At 55.6% G+C, this 23746-nt stretch overlaps 1 protein-coding gene across 2 annotated transcripts in view; it reads right to left on the bottom strand.

The window, feature by feature from the left end:
* The window catches only part of CDC42BPB (CDC42 binding protein kinase beta), an 81179-nt gene extending 58530 nt beyond the window's left edge, over window positions 1–22649 (bottom strand). For both annotated transcript variants that reach the window (XM_090265616.1, XM_090265617.1), the window contains exon 1: window positions 22224–22649. In XM_090265616.1, coding sequence (XP_090121742.1) covers window positions 22224–22398 — 175 coding nt within the window. In that variant the 5' untranslated portion in view covers window positions 22399–22649. The remainder of the gene's footprint in view (window positions 1–22223) is intronic.
* Window positions 22650–23746: the final 1097 nt, after the last annotated feature.

Raw genomic sequence — 23746 nt, 5'->3', positions numbered from 1 at the left:
ACCTGCTCAGCACCCTCCCTGCAGGGCCCAGCTGTGCCCGGGGCACCATGCTTCCCACGGCCCCAGCACAAAGACGGGCCCAGGAAGCACAGCGACCGAACGGCCGCGCCCAAGGACCGGCTGTCAGCAGAGGCGGCCTTCCCACAGGGGGCGCTTGCGAGCTTACTAAGGCAAGAAAGCATGTTCAACACCTTGGGACACTTTCCACCAAAAAACACTGAATAAAGCTTTAGCCCTTACACAGCTAAACTTCTTTTTAAGAGTGCATTTTATTGATTATTGATTTACTGTTACAGTTGTCCCAATTTTTCCCCTTGCCCGCCTCCTCTCAGTACCCCCCTTCCCTCCAGCAATCCCACCCCCTTAGTTCATGTCCATGGGGCGTGCATGTAAGTTCTTTGGCTTCACCCTTTCCTATATTATTTTTAACTCCCCAGTCTATTTTGTACCAACCGATTATGCTTCTTAGTCCCTGCACCACTTCCCTATTTCTCCCCCTCCCACCTCCCAGCTGATAACCCTCCAGATGATCCCCACACCTAGGATTCTGTTCCTGTTCTGGTTTGCTTAGTTGGATTTTGTTTTTGTTTTTTAGATTCAGTTGTTGATAGTTGTGAGTTTGTTGTCATTTTAATGTTCATAGTTTTGATCTTCTTTTTCCTAAGTAAGTCCCTTTGACATTTCATACAGTAATGGCTTGGTGATGATAAGCTCCTTCAGCTTTACCTTCTCTGGGAAGCACTTCATCTGCCCTTCCATTCCAAATGCTAGCTTTGCTGGGTAGAGTAATCTTGGTTGTAGGTCCTTGCTTTTCATCTCCTTGAATACTTCTTGCCAGTCCCTTCTTGCTTGCATAGTGTCTTCTGAGAAATGAGCTGATAGTCTTATAAGCATCCCTTTGTAGGTAACTCTCTGCTTCTCTCTTGCTGCTTTTAAGATTCTCCCTTTATCTTGAACCTTTGGCATTTTAATGATGATGTGTCTTGGTGTGGTCCTCTTTGGGTCTAGTTTGTTAGGGCCTCTCTGTGCTTCCCGGACTTGTATGTCTATTTACTTCGCCAAATTAGGGAAGTTTCCTTTCATTATTTTTTCACATAAATTTTCAGTTTCTTGCTCTTCCTCTTCTCCTTCTGACACCCCTATGATTCGGATATTGGCGTGTTTAACGTTGTCCCAGGGGTTCCCAAGCCTCTCCTCGTTTTTTTGCCTTCTTGTTTCTTTTTCTGTACTGGTTGACTGTTTATTTCTTCCTTATGTTCCAAATTATTGATTTGAATCCTGGCTTCTTTCCCGCCACTGTTGGTTTCGTGAATATTTTTCTTCATTTCACTTTGTATAACCTTCACTTTCCTTTATTTTGTGGCAATACTCAATCATTTCTCTGAGCATCCTGATCATCAGTGTTTTGAACTCTGCATCTAATAGGTTCCTCATCTCCATTTTGCTTCTTTTTCTGAGGTTTTGTTCTGTTCTTTCATTTGGGCCATGTTTCTCTGTCTCCTCAACTTGGCAGCCCCTCTGTGTGTGTTTCTGTGTATTAGGTGGAGCTGCTTTTATTCCCTATCTTAGTAGCGGGTGGGGCCTGTGTAGCAAAGGCAGCTGTACATTGTGTGGGGCGGGGCCTTAGGTGATTGCCAGGGTGGGACCACCCATTTCACAGCTTTGTGGCTGTGTGCTGGGGGGGCTCAGAGAGGGGGAAATGTCACTGCCTGACTTTTGCAGATTTGCCCGGCACTCACCTATTTCCAAAAAACATTTCACCCACTTCCTGTATGCAATTGGCACCCTTCCAGTTGCTGCCCTGGGGTTTGCCTACTTTCTAAGACCATGCAGGTCCTTTAAGCAGCTAAAATGTGACTATTTCTTCCGCTGCCCCAAGCCCACTGGTTTTTAGAGCCAGAGGTGATGGGGTTTACCTTCCCAGTGCTGGAACCCTGCGTTGTGCGGTCTGGCCTGGGGATAGGATTGCTTGCTCCCAGGGTATCCGTCCCAATTTTGATCCTCCACACATGAATGTGGGACCGTCCGTGCCACTGCCACCACTGATTGTCTGAGCCACATCGCCTCTCCGCCCGGTCTCTGCAACTCCACCCTTCCTGTCCATCTGGATGAATGTGGCTTCTTTAAATCCTTGGTTGTCAGACTTCCATACAGCTCGATTTCCTGACAGTTCTGGGTATTATTTTTTTTTGAGATCTGGCTGTAACTCTCTCTGTGGTTGCGTGAGGAGGTGAAGCGTGTCCACCTGCACCTCCATCTTGACTGGAAATCCGACAGCTAAACTTTTATTAGGAGAAATGTCTCCTAATCTCGTCCTTCCTCCACAACCCAACACTGTCCTCTAAAGAACTAAGAAGAAATGGTGCTCCAAAGGCCAAGTCCTGCGCAGGGAAGACGAGGAACAGATCTCCCTCCCAGTGAACAGACCGCCCGTGGGTCTCCACTCCTCGGAAGGCTGCTCGAGACCTGTCACGAAACAACAGGACGGGGACTGGCTGCCGCCCAAGCATGAGCCCTGCGACTGGCAGGGTGGTCACTGGGGAGGCCTGAGGCTAGCGGCCAGGATCGTGGCCCTGTGCTACGTATCTGATCTGTGTCCAGGGAAGGGGCCAGGGAGCGCTCCAAGGACCAGAGGTGTGGACTCCGACAAAACAATCAAGTAGGACGGACACAAGGTCGACACCACTGGGCACCAGGGTCTCACCCTGGAAGGAGCTCTCCGTCCTCCCCGGTCAGCCTGCTGCTGCACCACAGGAGATCAGCAGCTCTCATGGAGTTTCCGAGAAATGTGCTTAAATTATACGAGGTGGGTTTTGTTTATTTTATAACTAAGGTTTCTGTTAAATGCAGAACACTCTCTTTCCCAGGCCCTCAGTCACAAATCCTTCTCATTAGGAACCACTATTTAAGAAAGCTGAATCTTCCAAGAAGGCCAGAACCCCCAAATGCAGCTCTGCAACCAGAGTGCTTCCGCAGAGGCCGCACACCACACCACCACAGAGAGTGACCAAACAGCCCTGACCAGTGTGGCCCAGCCGGCCCAGCGCCGCTCCGCAAAGCCCAAGGTCACCGGCTGGATCCCCAGTCAGGAACAGGCCTGGGCTGCAGGTCGAGCCACGGTCAGCGTGCGTGAGAGAGGTGACTGAGTGGTGTTTCTCCCACTCTCTTTGTCCCTCCCTTCCCCTCTAAAGATAAACAAACAAAATCTTTAAAACATAAAAATAAAGGAAGTGCACTAACATTACCTTTTCACTGACTGTAATTTAAGATTCCGGAGGACTGAAAGGAAGCCCTTTACTAACACTCTGACTCAGAAGACAGGCCTCGGACTGAGTCCATGAACACCTGAGAAGCCAGGGCGGGGAAGGCTGCACCAGGAAAGACCTCATTCCAACAGGCTGCTGTCACAGGAAGGCCATCTGCCCGCCTCGGCTAACCTCGCTCCGACCTTTGCTTCCTCTAGTTCACTGACGGATCTCAGTGCTGCCCACTTGGTCCATCATGCTTTGTCATGACTGTAATGACGTCCTGTGGCCGCTAGAAATGTCCACCTTCCTGCCCCCTGGCCATGAGTCTCTGCTTGACACTGTCTCTGGGACTCCTGTGTCACAGCAAGAGCCTCAGCAAAGTCAGTCACCTTCACAACACAGGCCTCTTTTCTAAAGTCAGCTCCCTGCTGATGTAAATAAAAGTATGTTTGCATTTAAAAAAAAAAAAGTGTGCGCTGGATGACCCGAGGGACAGAGCCCGAGGAGTCACACGTACAAGTCACACAAATGCAGTGAGGGCACAGAGCAGACCGCACTGAGCTCTGCAGCTTGCCCGTGAGACAGCCTCTCCCAAGCCATTTCTCCACGAGAAGCATCCCACATATGTACCTTCTAAACTTAAGAAAGAGACAATCCAGGTACAGAATGAATACTGGTTCTCAAATGGGGGCCGGCTGGAGCTCCCCGAGAGCACCGTGCCATTACTAAGTAAGAGGCACGCCCTCGTGGCCAGGCAAACGGCAGGGCCGGTATCCAACGCAAACACCACAGGGCCCTGAGCCCGCACAGACCCCCGAGGTCTCCCGGGCCCCTCCGGGCGGGCTCCCACCTGCTCCCCGGGAAGTCCCTGGGAGCAGCGAGGCGGGCGGTGCCCACACACAGGCAGCACTGGGCAGCGCGTGCTCAGTTCTCATTAAATGGGCCTGCTGCCGTTCTCGCTGGGGGAACATTCCGCATCCTCACTGGTCGTTGTAACATCACGCACGTGTCACATTTCACAACAAGCGGGTAAACTGTACCACCAAAATTATCCTAGAAGCTGCTGAATTACCAAGCAGGACGGCCACTTGCTCCACACAAGTTCTCCCGGGCAGGCCACACAAACTAAGCGCCCAAGGCTGCGCGCAGCCTGGCTACGGCCTCTTTGCAGGAGGGCAGAACACAGCCCCGAGCACACCCCACACAGCAGGGCCGCCCCAGTGAGGCTCCTGCACCTGCCAGGCCAGGGCAGCAGGAAAGGTACCTGCAAACTTCAGTCGGCACCCCACCCCCAAGAGCACACGTCACTGATCTCCAACTTAAACTGGCACTTCCGCCGACAGCCGTCACACATCAGAGAGCGGCGGAGCCCGTGGAAGGAACAAGAGCACTCGGGCCCTTCCAATGACCTTCACATTTCGAGACGCGTGGCTACTTTGCTTCCATGACGTCCAGTTTAAGGATTTCCTTATGAATGTAAAACAGGAAGGTCAACTGAAGTGAAACCTCCACCGCAGGCCAGGCCTGGAGGCTGCTGTGGGCACCCAGTCCCCGGGGCACCTGGGAGGGCCCAGCAGAGAGGGCGCCCTGCTGCTTCGGGGGAAATGGGGTAAAAACCTTTAGAAAGATTCGGGGTTTTTTTCTACAGTAAGTAGAATTTTCGACAGAAAACTTTTACTCTCTTGACTCCATTTAAATGAGAGGCACGAGGTGATATCCACGCAGAGCACAAGGCCCTGACCCCGTTCAGACCACGTCCTCGTGCACCCGCTCTGAAAGCAGTGCAGCGGCTGAGCGGCCATGAGTGGCAGCCCCAAGTCCGCGCGAATGCCCTGTCCTGCAGGGGGGCTCGGTCCCCGTTTTATACATAAGAAAACCGCACGCAGCTTCCTGACCACAAGGCTGAGCCCACGTCTGAGGCCTGTCTTTCCAGGGCACCGGGGTCGGATTTCTGGGGACAGGTCAGGCTTGCCGGCTCACCTTTCTGCGGTCTTGGGTAACACAGTGTGGAAAAGCGTGGCCCCGCCACCGGCTCAGGGAGCACGAGGGCCTCACCGGCGGGGCCCCCTCCAGCCGTCTTCCCCTACGAGGTCATCTACGCTCCTGTCCTGCTCCTGAGATCACACTTGCCAAGACAGACACAAGAAAACCACGTTCCAGGCTTCTGTTGCCCTCTAATGCACCCCATTACAAAATTTAACTCAGAAAAAGCCGAACCACACGGCAGCTTGTGTGCGTCTCCCCGACATGCGAGGTGGGAAGCAGGGGTGGGGCAGACATCGAGGAGGCAGCTGGGGGTGCGAGCGCGGGCTCCAGCGGCGGGTCCGGGGCAGTGCGCATGCAGCGCCATCAGTCACAGCCCGGGGGGACCCGGGGAGTCAGCAGGGCCCGAGGCGGCTGTGAGGAGACAAGGAACCAGCGGAGCCTAGGACCGGGCCGAGCTCCAGCGCACGCAGCCAGGACTGATGACTGCGGTGGGGCTTTGCCCTGTGGATACCACAGTGGCCTTGGCCAAAGCAGCAGTTTTGAGCGACAGATGGGGGGATGAACGTCTGATCAGACTGAGCCTGAGAAAGGGAGAAGAGGAGCATGGAGACAGTAAGAACAGGAGACTCTGAAGAGTTTTGCTGCTAAAAAAAATTTCAACAAATGGGTTCTTAAAAAAGGAGTGAAGACCCACTACGGGGACCGAGCAGGGCCTTTGCTAAGGTCCGCAGCACAGTAAGCACCACAGCTGCTCCAGAGGTGGTTTTCTACGTCTCAGCTGGATGTCCAAGGACCTCAGCAACTGACCCGTTTCACCCTCAGCATTCTGCTTGGTTACATTCAAGACGAGAAGCAGTCCCCTGTGCTGGGCACTCCTGGCTACGGATGGCGCCCGCGGCCAGCGGGGCAGGACCCGTGTGACCAGCACAGAGAGCGGGACACCCGGCCCATCACTAGCAAGGGGGCAGGGCGAGGGAGCTCAGCGCGGGGCCGCAGCAGGACGCAAGGTCCCGGAAGAAGCCGGAACCCGCCCCCACACAGAGCCAGGGCCGCCCTAAAGAGATGCGGCTCGCTCTCCACCCTTACAGCCAGGCGGCGCGGCAAGGGCGGGAACGTCCACACCCCGTCGCTCCCACCAGAGCTCCCCAACTCTGAGTCTGAGCCGTGCTAGCACGTGGCAAGAAGCCGTGAATCCCAGGCTGCACCAAAGGGCCCCGATACAACGTAACCTGGAAGGGATACGGCAACTCGGCAGGAGGTGGGAATGAAACAGGAGACAGACCTTTGCAAAGCACCAGCCAATTAATACATTCAAGGAAGGCAACTGAGTTTCAGGAATCAGTCACCTGGGGGGGGTTTATTTTTCTAAAGCTTTTATTTATTTATTTATTTGTTTGTTTATTTATTTATTTATTTATTTATTTATTAAGAGGAGAGGAGGGAGGGAGGAAGAGAGGGAGAGAGACATTGACGGGCTGCCTCTTACACTCACCCAACCGCTGACAGAACCCGCAACCCAGGCCTGTGCCCTGACCGGGAAGGGAATCGAACCGGCGACCTTTTGCTCTGCAGGTGGGTGCCCAACCCACTGAACTGCATAGGTCAGGGAAGTAATTTGGGGGAATTTTTATCAACCAAATTATGTCCACCAACTTTCTGTTAGGATTAGTTCAAATGCATGGCGTGGTCCCATTTAAGAGCCACGAGAAAATAGGTCTGGACTTAGCACTGCAGGCCCTTGAGTAACAGTTTCATTACAGAGCTGACCAGACGCTGTAGGACCTCAGCTCGTTCTACCAGCTGGCCTGCAGTGAACTGGTTTTGTCACGGGTCGTTTTGCTTAAAGCCACAGAACCCACCAGACGTGAAGTCAGGACTCACTGCGCTTTAAATTCCTTTCGCTCCCCTCCACCCCAACTATTTGACAAAAGAGTAAGTCTACCCCCACTGCCACTCTCTGAACATCTACATGTGTGTCAGATCTACCACATAATAATCTCTAAAACCTGCAACATAGACAGTATTAACTGCTTTTAAGTAATAAGCAAATGAGAAAACACCAAACCCAAGTTCACGTTTATAAATGCTTGGTATTTTTATTCCCTTGTTCGTCATCTTTATTTCCCACATGTTTCTTCATATTTCTTATGGCATTAAACATTTTCAGTTTTACACTTGAAACTCATATAATTTTATTAACCAATGTTGCCCCAATAAATTCAACAATTTTTTTCAATTTCAATTTTAAAAACCAGAGGAAAAATTAGCTCCACTGACTTTTCTCATTCTTGAATTGACTTTGTCGGTGAGCAGGCAGAATGTTACCAGACCTGTGTTTTCTCTGCTCCGCGGAGCAGCAGCCGCCTTGCGCCGGGCTCACCTGCAGCGCGGGGCCCCCCAGGGCAGCCAGCACAGTGAGCACCGTCCCAGTTACAGGGGTGCTGTGTCGCTCAAATACTCTGAAAACGGGTAACAGCCAAGGGAACAATCTCCCACTCGGCTCTGAACAGAGTATGTAGTTGTCACGCTTCCTGCGGACATGTGTGCACAAGAACCCTGTCTGCGTACCAAAGAGACAAGAACGATGTGCACAGCAGCTTATTCATAACCGTCAAACCCTGATGACAGCCCAGGCTGGGGTGGCTCGCACCACACCTGGGCAGGGCATCAGCCACAAACCGAAAGGTCGCCGGTCGATTCCCAGTCAGAGCACGTGCCTGGGTTGCAGGCCGGGTCCCTGGTTGAGGGTGTATAAGAGGCAGCCTAGAGAAATGTACACTGATATCTCCCTCTCCTGCTCCCACCCTTCCCCTCTCTCTAAAAGTAAATAAATAAATTCTTTTTAAAAACGAACGATTACCACCCGAACTGTTCACTAGCTGGGGCGCAAGCAACCGGCAGGGTTTGTGCGTCAGGAACCACCGGCAGCAAGAAGGGACTCCGGCGCACACACCACCGCTGCCTCGCAGGACACGGTGCGGAGCTGGAGAAAACAGACACGATCGGCGTGGCCCCCCGTAGCAAGCGCGCACGGACACCACGCCAAGGCAGCTCAGCGGGGAGAGACGCCGCTTCCACAACCGATGCTGGGACTCCTGGACTCAGCCTGCACAGAACTCACATGGGCCCCCACCTCACGCAGCATTCAGAACTTTTCTCGGAATGTATGAGACATAAGAGCTAAAACTACAAAACTCTTAGAAGAATATGCAGGCATAAATAAATTTTTGTGACCTTGGGTTAGGCCAGGGACTCTTAAGTACGAAACCAAAACCACAAGCAAGAAAGACTTTTAAATCGGACTTCATCGGACTTCATCAAAACTACAACCGTCTTGCTTCCCAGGACAGCACGAAGACGACGAGATGACAAGCTGCAGGCGACGAGGAATGTGCTAATCCACACACTAGATAAGGGACTCGTATCCAAGACGTATTGAAACTCCCACGATTCACTAATAAAAAGACAACCCGATGAAGAAACAGGCAAGGGATCCGAAGACGCATTTCTCTGCAGATGACATGGAGGGCCAGCGGCACGGCACGGGCGGCACGGAACGCACACCAGAAGCACAGCGACGACCGGCACACGAGACAGGCGGCAGGTGCCGGCCCAGAGCTGCAGAGGCAGACGCCACCACACACCCCTGGCAGGACGAGAAAATGACAGCGGCAGTGTCTCCAATCGCTGAACACGGAGCTACCGTGCAGCTCAGCAGCCCCACCCCCAGGCACACACCAAACAGAAACAAAACCACACGTCTACACAAACATGCGCAACAAATGTCCGCAGTGGCATTATCCACAGCAGCCAGGAGCCAGAAACAACTCAGACGTCAGTCAGCTGATGGCGGATAAACGAAGTGAGGCCTATCCATACAGGGGTACTATTAAGCCATGAAAAGAAACTACTACAGGCTACCAACATGGGTCTTACAAACATCATGCCAAGTGAAAGAGCCAATCACGGAAGAACACATATGTTAGGATTCCCTTTCCATGAAAGGGCCAGACAACCAGATCCATAGAGACAGAGAGCAGGGGCTGGGGGAAGCAGGGCATGGGGAGTGACCACCAGTTTCTTTTAGAGGCGGTAAAATGGTGTGGAATTAGACAGTCGTAATGGCTGCACGACCCTGAACATGTTAAAAGGAACTGTACACTTAAAAATAATAAGTTTAAAACAGGCACAACTAACCTGTGATACGTGCCCCAATGATACCGGCCATTCAAGGAAGGGGGTCTATGTGGGAGAGGAAGAGGGGTCACAACAGAGCCCGCTCGGTACGTGACTCACTCGTGATTCATCCAGAAGGTGTCAGTGATCCTTAAAGGAATTACTGAAGGGAAGCAGTGCACACACCGGCTGCGAGCAGGCACCTGGGCCACACTCGGCCGGCCGCCTGTGCATGAGGACCTCCGCTTCTTCATCGGTGAACTAGGGAGGATCCCGGACTGGGGGGCCCTGGAGGGCCCAGTGAGACAGGGGCCATAAAGTGAGCACAGTATGCACTGTGTCGACACGCAGAGCCATTAGGATCGGGCTGCAATCACACGCTCATCACAGGAAGACCCTCTGCTCCCCCACCCGACTGCTCCCCCCCCCAGGAACAAGGCCACAGGACACACACCTGCCTGCAGCTGCCGCCAGGACAGCCGCTGGCCCTCAGCCCCCACCTCCAGTACCCTCCGGGGCCGCCGCCGTCCTTCCCTGCCCACACTCTGCCACCGGCACGCAGGCCCTGGGTGAGGGCCACTCCCGCCCAGCCGCGAGCCTCACCACCAGGCCTGCCCTGCGAGCGCTCAGACACTGACCCAGTTCGCAGAAAACAAACCCCCTGCCTCCAAGAAGGCTTTTCCACCCCGCACCCCCACCCTACTCCGTGGCCATGACCTGCTCACGTGGCGCACGCTCCCATCTGAACACAGGATGCGGAACTCTTGTCCAACAGGATTGTTATTTATTTCTAAACACGTTGAACTTGAAAACACTTGAAAAACAAATTTATGCCAGGGGTTAAAAAAAATCTAGCATCCATCCCAAGGCCGGTAGAATCCTGTCTGAACGCTCCCAAACCTCCTGTATGTAAACCATTTCATCAAAGTTCGTAACAGCCGCCCAGAGACGAAGAGCGGGTGACGCAGGCCCAACCATGCTAAGCTCTTTACGGGGAACCCGCTCTCATCCAAAATCCCCTCAAGCTTTTACTGTAGCTAGTGATGAGCTCTGTGTTTCTACTCAGGGAATAAATGTCTCTGGAAGAAAAGAAAACTGTTTCTACCAAAATTATATAAATATTTTAGCACCCAGTCCTACGCCAGACCTGAGGCTCCCGAGACATGCCAGCCGGCAGCCCCGAGGCCAGCCTGGGGTGACAGGGAAAAGAACACTGGCTCCATGACGGCAGCCCTCCAGCAACCCCAGGCTTTCATGACGGCAAGGCGGTGGCTCTGAACAGAGAGAGGAACCCAGCCCGCCGCCCCCGGGACACGCTCACTGCCCACCCAGAAGGGGCGGCTCCCGGGGTGGCTCCACCTGTGTCCCGCAGGCGCCCCCAAAGCTGCGCTCCCAGGTGCCCAAGGCCCACGTTCAAGGCCCTGCCCTGCCACCAAGGCCAAGGTGGAAACAGGGCCTCACTAAAATGCTGTGTATCTCAAGAACCTAGTTTTGTTTCTGGGTTTTTTTAAGAGGCTTGTGAAGTTGTTTGAGGAGCAAAAATAGCTTGGATGTGGAAAAGGGCTTCACACTCCTTTTAAATGCTACTCATTTGAACATCAGCAATTAAATGTCCAGACCGGAGGCCACCCTGTCTGCACTCTACGCTACATCACATTATCCTACTGGACCAGCTTGGGCACTTGAGGCTCTTGTTTTAAAAATTAAGACCGCCGACCTTCCGTGCTAGACGGTTTTCAGTTCTCTAAAACAGCAGCACAGAGGGAGCGAAACGCTAAGGACCACGATGCAGGCACACAGGAGGAGGGGAGCGTCTTCCTGGGTGTCTTCTCGTCAGCCCACAGAACACACGAAGTAACAAAAGGGAAGGAAGCCGGTTTCAAGCAGGACGTGGTCACCCAGTTTCCCGTGGCTCGGTAAGCGGGTCCTCTCCCCACAAGACAGTCAGAGAGCAGGCCCACTGGCCAACGGAGCTGCAGCGTCCACGAGCCAGCAAACCTCCATGGACCCGCGGGCCAGGGGAGACCACTCCGGGCAGGGCCCAGCTCCCGAGTCTGCACCTGCCAGGCCTTCCGCACAGACGGGACCCATTCCCGCTGTTCTCTGTACACGCCACGCCCAGCTCCTCGGCTCGGTGTCCTCAGCAGGGAGCCACCCCCCGCCCTGGGCCTTGCCCAGGTGGCCCTTGCAGAGCTGGGTTAGAGGGGAGGTGGGAGCGGCCATGCAGAGAAAGCTGCCCTCCTTTTGCTCAAGTGCAGCTGAAACACTGGAAAGCACAGGATCCCCTTTTAGAATCCTCACCAGCGTCAATCCCAAAGTGTCCCCGTGAACAACCTGCAGGCCACAGGCGAAACTCGCCTCACATCACGGAGCCCCCGAGGGCGGGGGGCTGGTGCGGTGGCAGGTCCTCCCCACTCCTGGTCCCTCTGCTGCCGCAGGCCATGGGAGGTCCCCGGGACCCCCCCTCCTCCGGCGCAGGGTCAGCTCCGAGCCTCAGCAGCCCCAGTCCACGCCCACTGCAGCCGGAGAAGAGAACAGGGAGTGCGGCCGCCACCTCCTAGTCTGCGTGTCTCTCAAGGCCACACGCCACGGAACCGGGGCCAGCGCCTGAGCCTCTATGGGCTACGGCCACGGGTCAGCAAGGTGACGCGCAGCCCTTGGGGACCGACCCAGAGAGCACTCTGGTGGAGCTGGGCGGAAGAGGCCCGACCTGAACTCCCATCACAATCCCCCAAGCCCCGTCCACTGCCATCTCCCCAGCGTGCCCCTGGTGTCACCTGCCCTCTGCCCGCACAGACAGCCCCAAGCTCCAGGGGCTGCTCCCAGAGCAGGAGACCGAGCGCCCGTCCCAGGCGTCCCTGGGGAACCCCTGCTGCAGAAAGCCCAAGCTGGGTGACCGGGAAGGCCGGCGTGGGCACGCCGAGCAGCGCACGCTGCCAGCACGGGCTTCAGAGGCCACCAGCTGGGACAGGAACCGTGGATTTCACTCCTGGCCGGCAGGCGCCCAGACACACTCAGGACCTTAAGCAAGTCATGTACGGACGGAGAACACACCTCACAACAGCAAACACAAACTGCATCTCAAATGAAATAAGAAACACCCGATTTTTTACAACAGTGACGTCTCCCAACAGCTACATATTCCCCCAAGAGTATCTTGGGCAAACAGCACAGGAATGATTTGTAAAAAGCCAAAGTTGTCCAGTTAGGAAAACCCTAGAGAAGGTAAAACGGTACGAGCAGGGCAGGAAAGCGGCCCGGCTCCCCCAACGAACACGCTGCAGAAGGGGGGCTGGTGGGTAGAGGGTCCGAGAGGCGGCGGCCGCGTGCAGACGCTGTCAGGGCTCCTGAGGGCCAACGACTAACAACAGCCAGGAGAGCGGAGACTTACAGCGTGGCGACTTGTCTGCACTGAGGAATTACTGTGACCTTTTCATGTCATGATGCTGTCCCCCCAAGTGCTTGGAGAGCGCCCTTACTTCCTGCGCACACACAGAATCATTTACAAATGAGATGACAGACGGCCGGGAGCGGCCTCAAAATGCCCCGTCCGGGGGAAAGGAGAACAAAAACGACCTGGAAGCCGGTGAAGCAGGGGGTTCGTAATTCCACTCCCCTCCTTTACATGCGTCTGAACTTTTCTGTAACAAAAATAAAAAGCTGTAGCAGGAAATATTACCAGTTGTTATCAGTTTTATTAATACTGATTACAAAAATAAAGAATATCAACATATGAAAAATTCAAGCCACTCCAAAAGAGGACAGTGACACTGTCCTGTCTGGGGTCACCAACTACATCATGGTATCTAATGGAGGACAGCTTAGGGCATGACAAGGACACAAGGCCAAAGCCATCTTTGAAAAATGAGTTTCCTTGACTTCTGGTCAAGGTGGCGGCGCAGGCCGGCACGGCTCGCCTCTTCACACAGCCGCATAAAAACTACAGAACAGCCACCACCCAGAACCGTCAGAAATCCGGCTGAATGGAGGTCCCACAACTACGGAATTACAGAAACCACGTCCATCCAGACGGGCAGGAGGGGCGCAGACACAGAGCAGGCTGGTCCCTCACCCGTGTGAGGGGGATAAAAACTCAGGAGGGGGGTCTCGGGCGCGAGGAGTCCCAGCCCCGCACCAGCCCAGGGCTCCAGTGCCAGGAAGATGAGTCCCCACAACTTCTGGCTGCAAAACCAGCGGGGATTGAGTCGGTGGAAGAAACTGGAGGCCCAAGCAGTTCCCCTTAAAGGCCCACACACGGACTCACCTGCACAGACTCGCTCCCTCTGAGCTCCAGCACCGGGGTAGCAGCGTGAAAGGCCCCAGCGGCACACAGGGAGGAACTGAGGTGTCCGGCATCAAGGTGAGCAGAGGCCACTGTCCCGTCTCTAGACCCTCCTCCCACAGAGCCGGCAAGCTGGTGCCATGTCTGAGGCTCCGTCAGCCTGGCTCACACTGTCTGACCCAAATTGGAGATCCCCAGAGACCCCACCCCACCCAATTTAGGGCCCCATCCAAGCTGCTTTTCCCTATGACTGGCTGGTCTTGGCTCAGGCTTCACAACCTCCTAGATCCTATCAGACAGGCAACAGCCGGCCTCAGTGAGCCCCAGGCCCGGCACCAGCAGCAGTCAGCCTAGATTCACAGCTTGGCTTCTCCCGGGAACCTCCAAGCCCAGCACAAGTACCAGCCATCTCAGATGGCTTTAGAGCTCAGGCAGGGTGGCCCCAGGCAAAGCACAGATGGTCCCCAGGGCCAGCGCCCCCAGTGCACAGCTACAGACCACATCGGAGCACCACCCCCTGCCCCTGCTCAGCTGATCCTCCACGGAAGGCAGAGGCTGGTGGTCAGTGGTCGCAGCCAGTCCTTGCAGCTGACTGGTCTGGGTAAATCCCTCCCATTGACCTGCCCACAGCAAACAAGGCTCAACTACAGGAGGAGGGTGTCCTCGGCCCACATGAAGGGTGCACCTCAAGTACCCAGCTTGGGTGACAGGGGAGGCTGTGCCACTGGACCCTACAGGACACCTGCTACATTAGGCCACACGACCAGGACACGGAGTAAAAGCAGCTCTACCCAATACACAGAAACAGACAGGGAGGCTGCCAAAATGAGGAGACAAAGAAACATGTCCCAAGTGAAAGAACAGATCAAAACTCCAGAAAAAAAAGCTAAATGAAATGGAGATAAGCAATCTATCAGGTGCAGAGTTCAAAACACTGGTTATAAGGATGCTCAAGTTACTTAGTGAAGGCCTCAGCAGCATAAAAAATATCCAGTCAGAAACGAAGGATACACTAATTGAAATAAAGAACAATTTACAAGGAAACAACAGTAGAGTGGATCAGGCCAAGAGTCAAATCAATGACACAGAACATAAGGAAGCAAAAAACAACCAATAGAACAAGAAGAAGAAAAAGAATCCAAAAAAATAAGGAAAGTATAAGCAGCCTCTGGGACAACCTCAAGCATTCCAGCATTTGCATAACATGGGTGCCAGAAGAAGAGAAAGAGCAAGGAATTAGAAATGTATTTTAAAAAATAATGAAGGAAAACTTCCCTAACTTGGTGAAGGAAATAGACATGCAAGTCCAGGAAGCAGAGTCCCAACAAGCTGGACCCAACGAGGGCCACACCAAGACACATTGTCATTAAAATGCCAAAGGTTAAAGATAAAGAGAGAATCTTATAAGTAGCAAGAGAAAAGCAATTAGTTACCTACAGGGGACTATCAGCTGATTTCTCAAAAGAAACTCTGCAGGCAAGAAGGGACTGGCAAGAAGTATTCAAAGTGATGAAAAGCAAGGACCTGCAACCAGGATTACTCTACCCAGCAAGGCTATCGTTTAAATCAAAGGGCTGATAAAGTGCTTCCCAGACAAGAAAATGCTATAGGAGTTCATCATCACCAAACCATTATTACATGAAATGCTAAAGGGACTTATTTAAGAAAAAGAAAATCAAAACTATAAACAATAAAATGGTAAAAAAAAATAACAAAAATAAAAACTATCAACAACTGAGCCTAAAAAAACAAACTAAGCAAACAAGAGGAACAGAAACAGAATCATGGATACAGAGAGCGTTTTGATGGCTGCCAGATGGGAGGGGACGTGGGGGATGGGTGAAGAGGGGGGGGACCAAGAAGCACAAACAGGCAGTCACAGAACAGCCACGGGGATGTCAAGTTCAGTGCAGGAAAGGGAGCAGCCAAAGAACTTTACATGCAGGGCCACGGACATGAACAGTGGTGGGGGGACCGCCTGAGGGAGTGGGGGTGCTGGGTGGAGGGCGGCAAAGGGGGAAATACTGGGACAAGTGTAATAGCGTAATCAATAAAATATAATTTCAAAAAAAGAAAAGCAAAGAAAAACCAGTTTCCTTTTACAACGTTCTAGCCGCTACAAGCTCTTGCCCCAAACCGCACGGCAGTTCTCCTGCCTGGGTGCGTATCTGGGCATGAAAACCTGCTCCACGGCCCAGGCACTGGTTATGAGTCCGGCTCCTCTGCTGCTGGCATTCCTTCTGGGTCATAAAACAGGTTTATGAGCTGGTAAAGTTTCTGTACACACGCTGCAGGGCTGGCGTGACTAATGGCCTCGGCGTTCCGCGCAGCCGACGCGCACCCTGAGCCTCATTGGGAACGCCGCCCCAGCGCTCTGGACCCCAGCGGGCCTACTGGAGACTCCCTCTCAAGGGCAGCCGCAGGGCCCGCCCATGGAAATGGGAGAGCCGCAGGTCTCCGCACCAGGCTTTATTTTTAAAAACATTTTAAGTTCATTCTACTAAAGAATATTTTTCTAAGATAAATGTAATATTTTAAAGCATAATTTAACTTGCAATATAATCAACAAGAATTATGTGGTAGGGAAAGAAAAAAGCCCTAAGAAAGGGGATGCGGGTGGAGCTGTGAAATGGACAATAACTGAGAATGGCATGGGTTTTTAAAGTTTTTCTTTTCTTTTTTTTTTTTAAGGAATCAGAAGTTTGTTGTTTTTAAGATTTTATTTACTTATTTACTTATTTGGGAAAGGAGGGAGAAAGAGAAGGAGAGATACATCCATCAGTTCCCTCTCACACGCCCCCAACTGGGGCCCTGGCCCGCAACCCAGGCCTGTGCCCTGACTGGGAATCGAACCGGCGACCCTTCAGTTCGCAGGCCGGCGCTCAGTCCACGGAGCCACAGCAGCCAAGGCCATGTGAGTATTTTTTTGAAAAGCACCCCAGAGGGTATGGTCAGAAGTGCTGTTAATTTCGACTTCAGACTAAGATTAGATGTGTCTTTTTAGGTCTATTTATTCCTTTTTATAGAGAGGAGAAGGGAGAGAGAAAGAGGGGGAGAGAAACACCAATGTGTGAGAGACCTGAAACAGGACTGGTTGCCTCTTGCGCACACACAATGGGGAACCTGCCCGCAACCCAGGCCTGTGCCCTACCAGGTACAAACCAGCGACCTTCTACTTAGCCACGCCAGTTCGGGTCTAGGTCAATTTTAAATACCAACATTGGACCGTGTATTTCAACCTGATTTTTTCAAGGCAACAGAACATGAAGTCATGGTGGAGGTTTTTAAAACGGGGGAGCTGATGAATTAGAAAGTAGTGTTTAAGATTGGCCTGGCAGAGGGATTTAAAGCTTCCTGTGAGAAAGGCATTCATTTAGGTTTGGGGGCTTGAAAGTTTCACCAAGGCCAGCATTACAGAAAGGGGAGAAAAAGCTAAAATCAAGGTATTTCAAGGCACATGCCAGCAAGGAGACCCAGGGCTGACCATGATCCACGGAGAATAGAAATCCTGGCTACAGGGCTGCCAGCTTACGAAAGATTCGGGAACACATCCACAGCCCGGTATGACCCAGGGAGGGGGGATGGGGCAGAGGGCAGGGCATGCCGTCACTCAGGCTCCCGCCCACCCACGCCCTGCTGCTGTGACTCTGGAGGCAAGAGGAACCGTCACCCTCACAGCAGCGTCCGGAATCACCTGCAAACAGTCCACACTTCTCTAAGAAGCTCCAATATGGGATAAGCTCAACTGAAATTTATGATTCAATGTGACTCGCTCTTTACTAATTCTTTCCTAAGGATAACAAAGTCCAAAGGCTTCCATTACATAAATAACCTTTTTGGCAAAGTTCTAAACTAAAAATTATGTTGCAAATTACCTACCTGTCAATCAAGTTTAACCTGCCAGTACACAGATTGTCTAAAATCATACTGTCAAGAGTAACTTTTATTTCATAGGTAGTATCTACTTTGTCTTTTTTTTTTTTTTTTTTAAGTTGTTTTTCGCCCGGATTGGTATTTCTCAGTGGGCTGGGCGTCATCCTGCAAAGCAGAAGGCTGCAGATCTGATCTCCGTCAGGGCCTGTCCAAGGCAACCAATTCATGTTTCTCTCTCTTTCTCCTTCCCTTTCTCTCAAAACAAATAAAATCTTAAAAAATAAAAAAATGTTTCTCTGATGGATTTTAAATCTGTGTGTGTGTGTGTGTGTGCGTATTTCACATTGTCAAAACGTGTGATTTTACATCCAGGGGAAGAGTATTTCCTTCCTGATCCATTTTCATTTAAGTGAGCTTCTCACACACATTTAAGGTAACTTTAGATTGTGGGGGAAGGGGGTGAGTGGAGGTGGAAGAGGGGATGGGGATATAAATGGTAACGGAAAAGATACAGTAAAAAAATAATGTATTAAGAAAAGATAACTTTCACACACCGTCATTCTGGAACATTCTAAGAATCCAAGAATCAAACTTAAACCCAAGACAGTGACTAAACAGTGTTATGTTACGGAGATTAGGGTGATGTGAATACAGGATTGTTTTTTAATTCTTCTGAAATTTCCTTTAATTTTATTTTATCCTCTTTTGATCAAAAAAGAAAAAAACCTAAAAAATCCGTTTTTGGCATCTTCCAGCAAGATCCTTACTTACTAGCCTCAAAAGATACTCTCTGCCTCTTTACTAAGAACAGCATCCAACAGTCTGGCTGTACTTAACACAGTTTGAAATTAACAAGAGCCGTGTTTGTCCGGGTGCTCCCTTGCACCCATGCCAGCAGGCAGGGGGGACTCCTGAGGACACCGGGGGCTGCAGCAGAAGCGGGGCAACGGCAGAGGGCACTGCCTGCCGACCCTCCGGGGTGAGGTTTCCGCCCTCACGCACCTGTGCATGCGAGCGTTCTGCCTGCAGAGCAATGCACTGCACACATCACCCTTTTCAGGTCGCGCACAGTGGCAGCCCAAAGCGAGGGCACCTCACGCCGACCAGTGTTGTCTGCTGAAGGTCTGCATTTAGCAGCCACTGCTGTGCACTTTGAAGGCCGTCAATTAAAAGAGACTTAGGAGAGAAAAAGGAAAGCCTGCTTGGTCAAGTTAAGGCAGTTTCTTCTCTTTGTTTTCTTAAATATTTTACTTATTTATTTTTAGAGGGAAAGAGAGGGAGAAAGAGAGGGGGAGAAACATCCATGTGTAATTGCCTCTCACATGCCCCCAACTGGGGACCTGTCCTGCAACCCAGGCCTGTGCCGTGACTGGGAATTGAACCAGGGACCCTTGGGTTCACAGGCTGGCGCTCAATTACAGCCAGGGCAGTGATGTCAGGTAGTTTCAATGGTCTCATCTCATGCCACGTGCTCCACATCTCTGCATTTCAAACAGCCATTATAAAATCTACATTATGCTACCTTAACTGTTTATATGAAACTCCAATATCTCCCTACAATCTAGATCTTATTATTCAAAAGAACTGTTTCTCAAATCTGTTATTTAAAAAAAAAGTGTTCCTATGCCCCGACCAGTGTGGCTCAGTTGGTTGGGCATCGGCTCAGGAAGGGAAAGGTCGCCAGTTTGATTCCCATCAGGGCACACGACTGGGTTGGCAGGCTCAGGCCGGCCCACCCCCCATGGGCTGGAGAGCATAGAAGAGGCAGCTGATGGATGTATCAATGTTTGTAGCTCTTTCTCCCTCCCTTTCCCTCTCTCTAAAAATAAATAAAAACCTTTTTTTTTTTTTTAGTGTCCGATGTTACGCAAACATCCCAGCTGGATAAACCCTTAAGGTGAACACAGGTCTCCAGCGTTCAGCACCATCGGTGAAGCCTGAACTCACGACCCTGGTAGCCACCCACCCACACCTGTGCCGAGTAACCAACCGCACACTCACAGGCACGGGAATGCCCATCCGAGGCGGAGCCTGAGCAGGAAGGGCCACGGGGCGGAAACCAGACAGCCGGCTCGGAAGAGCAGTTCTAGCCCTTACAGAGGAAGTACGTCAGGGTGAGAGCGGACACCCGGGCCCGGAACCGGGAACCCCACGCCCAGGTCGCCTTCCGAGGTGTGCCTCCGCCCCCCGTCCCCCACCGCGTCTGCAGGCCTCGCGGGGCCCCGTGCAGAGGCCGCCGCGCTCCATCCGACGCCCAAGAGCCGCTCCACCAGACGCACCCCCAGCCATAGCTCTGAGGTCATGCCACACACTGACCACATGTAACGGGGTTCCTACAGGACAGGGATGGAAACCCGTCCGCCTCACGTTAGGTGTCCTTCTGTTCACTCGCTGAAATGTCAGTTTCACGTGCTCTACTTCAAACGGTATCAAGTCCGCATTAAAAAATAGCTTAAAGCAATGCACATGCAAAGCAGAGGACTTCTAACTTTTAATTAAGGTCCACGGTTTCACAGAGAAAACTAACGGAACTGTTACAAACGCACCGAAGGAGCAGTTAAGGACAACCGCCTGCGCAGCCACTGCGGAACTAGGAAAACTAGCGCCAGAAACAGTCTTCTCTGGAAACGCAGAAACTTTTATTCCCCAGTCATTCCAAATTCCCCCAAAGGTTTCCCAGTAAGGCTCAAAATCTGAGCTGAATTGGCTTTTTTTTTTTTCTCACTAAGTTTCCAGAATTCCACGTAGTTGTCATTACACAACCAGCAAGGGTTGGAAGGTGGGGAGGGACGGGTCCCCTGCGTGACAGGACTCAACACACAGAGGGTTCCAACGCCACACGGGCTGACTCCAGGAACTGAGCACGTCTCCCGAGCAGAAGCAGCTGCTCCACGGCGACCCGGTCAGAAAGGCCCTCCTCCCCTCCGCGCGGGCACCGGGCGCCCAGGCGACGACGTCGGGGCGCGGGCACATCGCGGGCACCGGGCGCCCAGGCGACGACGTCGGGGCGCGGGCACATCGCGGGCACCGGGCGCCCAGGCGACGACGTCGGGGCGCGGGCACATCGCGGGCACCCGGCGCCCAGGTGACGACGTCGGGGCGCGGGCACATCGCGGGCACCGGGCGCCCAGGTGACGCGCGGGAGGCCACGAGCCGCCCCTGCCACGCATCGGCGGTTCACACGACCGCACCTTCCGGGTAAGGCCGTCCCTCGTCTCTGTGGCTTCAAGGGTACACTTCTGGGCAAAGAAAGCTCTTACGATAACGTGATTTACTTATTATAACTTCCGAAGAGGCAGAATACATTCCGAGAACGTTCTGGAAGTGTTTCCACCTTAGCAGCACACAGCTCCTGTTCGGATCTGGAAAGGTCAAACCTGCGGCGCGGCCGAGGGGCCGCGGCGGGACCCGGGTGCCCAGGGCGCCCAGCCCTCGGACAGGCCCTCCCCGGGCCCGAGGCCGGCTGCTCACCCACCGCGGCCGCAGGGGCGCCTCCGGGGAACGCGCGGAAGGGATCGGCAGGCACAGCCCTCGGAAGGCGCAGGCCAGCTGCGGGCGCCGTGAATCATTCAGCTGGGGATCAGGTCGCAGACGAGGGACCCCAGAGAGCGGGCCTCCGCCTGCTTCCAGCGCACGGCCCAGAGAAGGGGTCCCCACGGAAGCGGGGCGCAGCACGCCCCCTGGGCCGCTCCCCCAACGCCGCCGGCGCCTCCCTTGGCACCCTCAGACCCGGCCAAGCGCCCCGCGGTCCGCCCGCCGCACACCCGCTGCCCCTGGAAGCACCGGCTGACCGGCCCGAAGGTTAGCGATGGCGGGTTCCAGCCGCACGGGCCCCGCCAGCGGCCCCGGCGACCCGAGGACAGGGCGTCCGGCGGGAGGCCTGCAGGCAGGTGGCCTTCAGGGGGCGAGGGTCGCGCCAGGACGCGCGCGCAGCGGAAGGAGGAGCCCCGGCCCCTGGGGTCACCAGGCGGCGGCGGCGAGCGGGTGCCTGAGAGCGGAGCGGGCCCGGGGCCGGGCGGACGCCCGAGTGAAGCAGACACGGCCCGCAGAGATCGGACGGAGGCCGGGTGGCAGCCGCCCCCGCGCGCGACAGGGACCTGTGGCGAGCGCGGAGGACAAGCCAACTCGCTCTCGCGTGGAGCTTTCCAACCCCGGCTTCGAACCTCGGCGCTGCCCCGGCGGGGCCGCAGCGAAGGGGCTGCGGACGGGCTGTCACCAGGGGACGCACACGCGCGGGGGCCCGGGGGGCGCGGGAGAGGCAGGGGCGCAGAGCGCGCGCGGCCGACCCGCGGAGCGGCGTGGGGCTGGGGGTGGGGGTGGGGCGCGGGGCGCGGGGCGCGGGTCGCGGAGCCCGGGCCCCGGGGCGCGGGCGGATATCCCCGGCAGGGCTGCAGGAAACGATATCCAGGCTCCCAGGGTGGGTCTAGGAAGCGGCGGGGGCGCGGGCCCGGCGTGGGGGGTGGGGGCGACGGGGGATGTGGCTCCGAGGGGCAGGATGAGGGGGCGGGACGCCCGGACGCGGACGTGCGAAGGCCGCGGTGCGCAGGGAGGGACCGCGGGCACCGGAGCGGGGCCGGCGGCGGCTGGGACCAAGCGGAGGGCAGCGCGGAGGGCAGCGCGGAGGAGGAGGCAGGGCGCAGGCGGCGCCGCGCACTTACCCCACTCGAGGAACTCGGCCACGTACTTGTCGCGGCGCAGGGCCGAGTGGCTGCACTCGGTGTACAGGCAGACGAGCACGTCGAGCAGCGTCTCCACGCTGAGGGCGCTCTCGTTGCGCCGCGGCCCGTCCAGGAGCAGCTGCTCCAGCTTCTTGAGCCGCACCTTGGCCGACATGGTGCCGCGCGGCCCGCTCCCCACGAGACCGCCTCTCGCCGCCCGCTCGGCCAGTCCGTCAGGGCGCGCCCGCGGGGACCCGGCGGCCGCGAGCCCTGGCAGCGCCTCGTCGCCGCCCCGTCCGCGTCGTCGCACCCCGGCCTAGGCCGACGTCTTGAGCTCGGTCCCGGCGGCGCAGCTTCTGAGGCGCCGGGCCCCGCGGGTCCATGGGCCGGTCTCCTCCCCTCAGCGCCGCCGCCCGGTGCGGCCGGCCCCGCCTGCGCCCCTCAGCCCCGCCCGCGGCCGCGCCCTCCTCGCCGCCGCCGCCGCCGCCGCCCAGGAGAGACGCGGACCCGAGCGCTGCGCGAGCCCGACCGGCGCCCCAGTCGCGACCCGAGCCGCGACCCGGCGGCCCAGCCCAGCGGCCCGCAGCCAACCAGGGCGCGGCCAGCGCGGGCGCAGCCAACCACGGCGGGGCCGGCCGTCGCCGCGCTGACCTCAGCGCGCCGCCCCGCCCCTGCGTCCTGGCTCCCAGCTCCCGGCGGGATCGGACCTCGCCGCTCGCCGTAGGGAGACCGGGATGCTGGGAAGACGGGGGCGGGGCCTGGGGGGCGGGGCCTGGGGGCGGGGCGAGCGAGGAGCCAGTGCGCCGCCGAGATTGCGGCGCTGGCGCCTGCGCAGTGAGCGTCCGGGAGGCGTGTGCGAGCGCCTCGCGGACGGGTCTGTGGGTGCGGGCCCTGCGCCGGCGCCCGCTCTGGGTCCCCGGGGGAGCGCGAGGCTCCGAGCGGCCCCGGCTGGCCTGGCGGCTTCGAGGCTGCCCCGCAGTCGCAGCTCCGGTGGCCTCCGCGGCGAGACTTAACCTGGGCTCTTCCGAGCCCGGAGCGGCACTGGGAGATGCGAACCCAGCTTCGGACGGCCGGGAGAGCGAGGCTGGGGCCGCGCCCGGCGAACTCGCGGTGCCCGCCGCAGCGGCCACTTCCGGTCCCACTGTACGCCTGCGGCCGCCCCGCAAACACAGTGTCTCGGCGGCGGTTTGTCCCCAGCCTGGGTTGCCCAGCGCGTCGCTGCTTGCACTGAGGCTGTTGGCTCGTTTGGGGGGCGGGGGAGGAGGGCGACGGAGAATAGCCGCGCCTGAGCCAACCGTGGCATCGGGAGGGGAGGGCCGCCTGGAGCTCGTGGGGGGGCGGGAGCCAGGGTGCGGGGCCGTGGGGACCCTGGCCCGCAGGGTCGGGGCGGAGCGCGGAGCGGGCGAGGGCCAGGTTAAGCAGGGCTGGCGGAAAGCTGAAGGAGCCTGCAGCGAAACTGACCCACGGAGCGGGAACCAGAGAGGCTGCCTCCACGGAGGGGCTCCTGGAAGGGGCGCGAGGGC

The sequence above is a fragment of the Furipterus horrens genome, unplaced genomic scaffold, assembly GCF_987537825.1.
Source record: "Furipterus horrens unplaced genomic scaffold, mFurHor1.1.pri manual_scaffold_21, whole genome shotgun sequence".
Taxonomy (NCBI): Eukaryota; Metazoa; Chordata; class Mammalia; order Chiroptera; family Furipteridae; genus Furipterus; species Furipterus horrens.
Note: the sequence above shows the minus strand (reverse complement) of the source record. Positions and strands in the feature narration are given on the sequence as shown.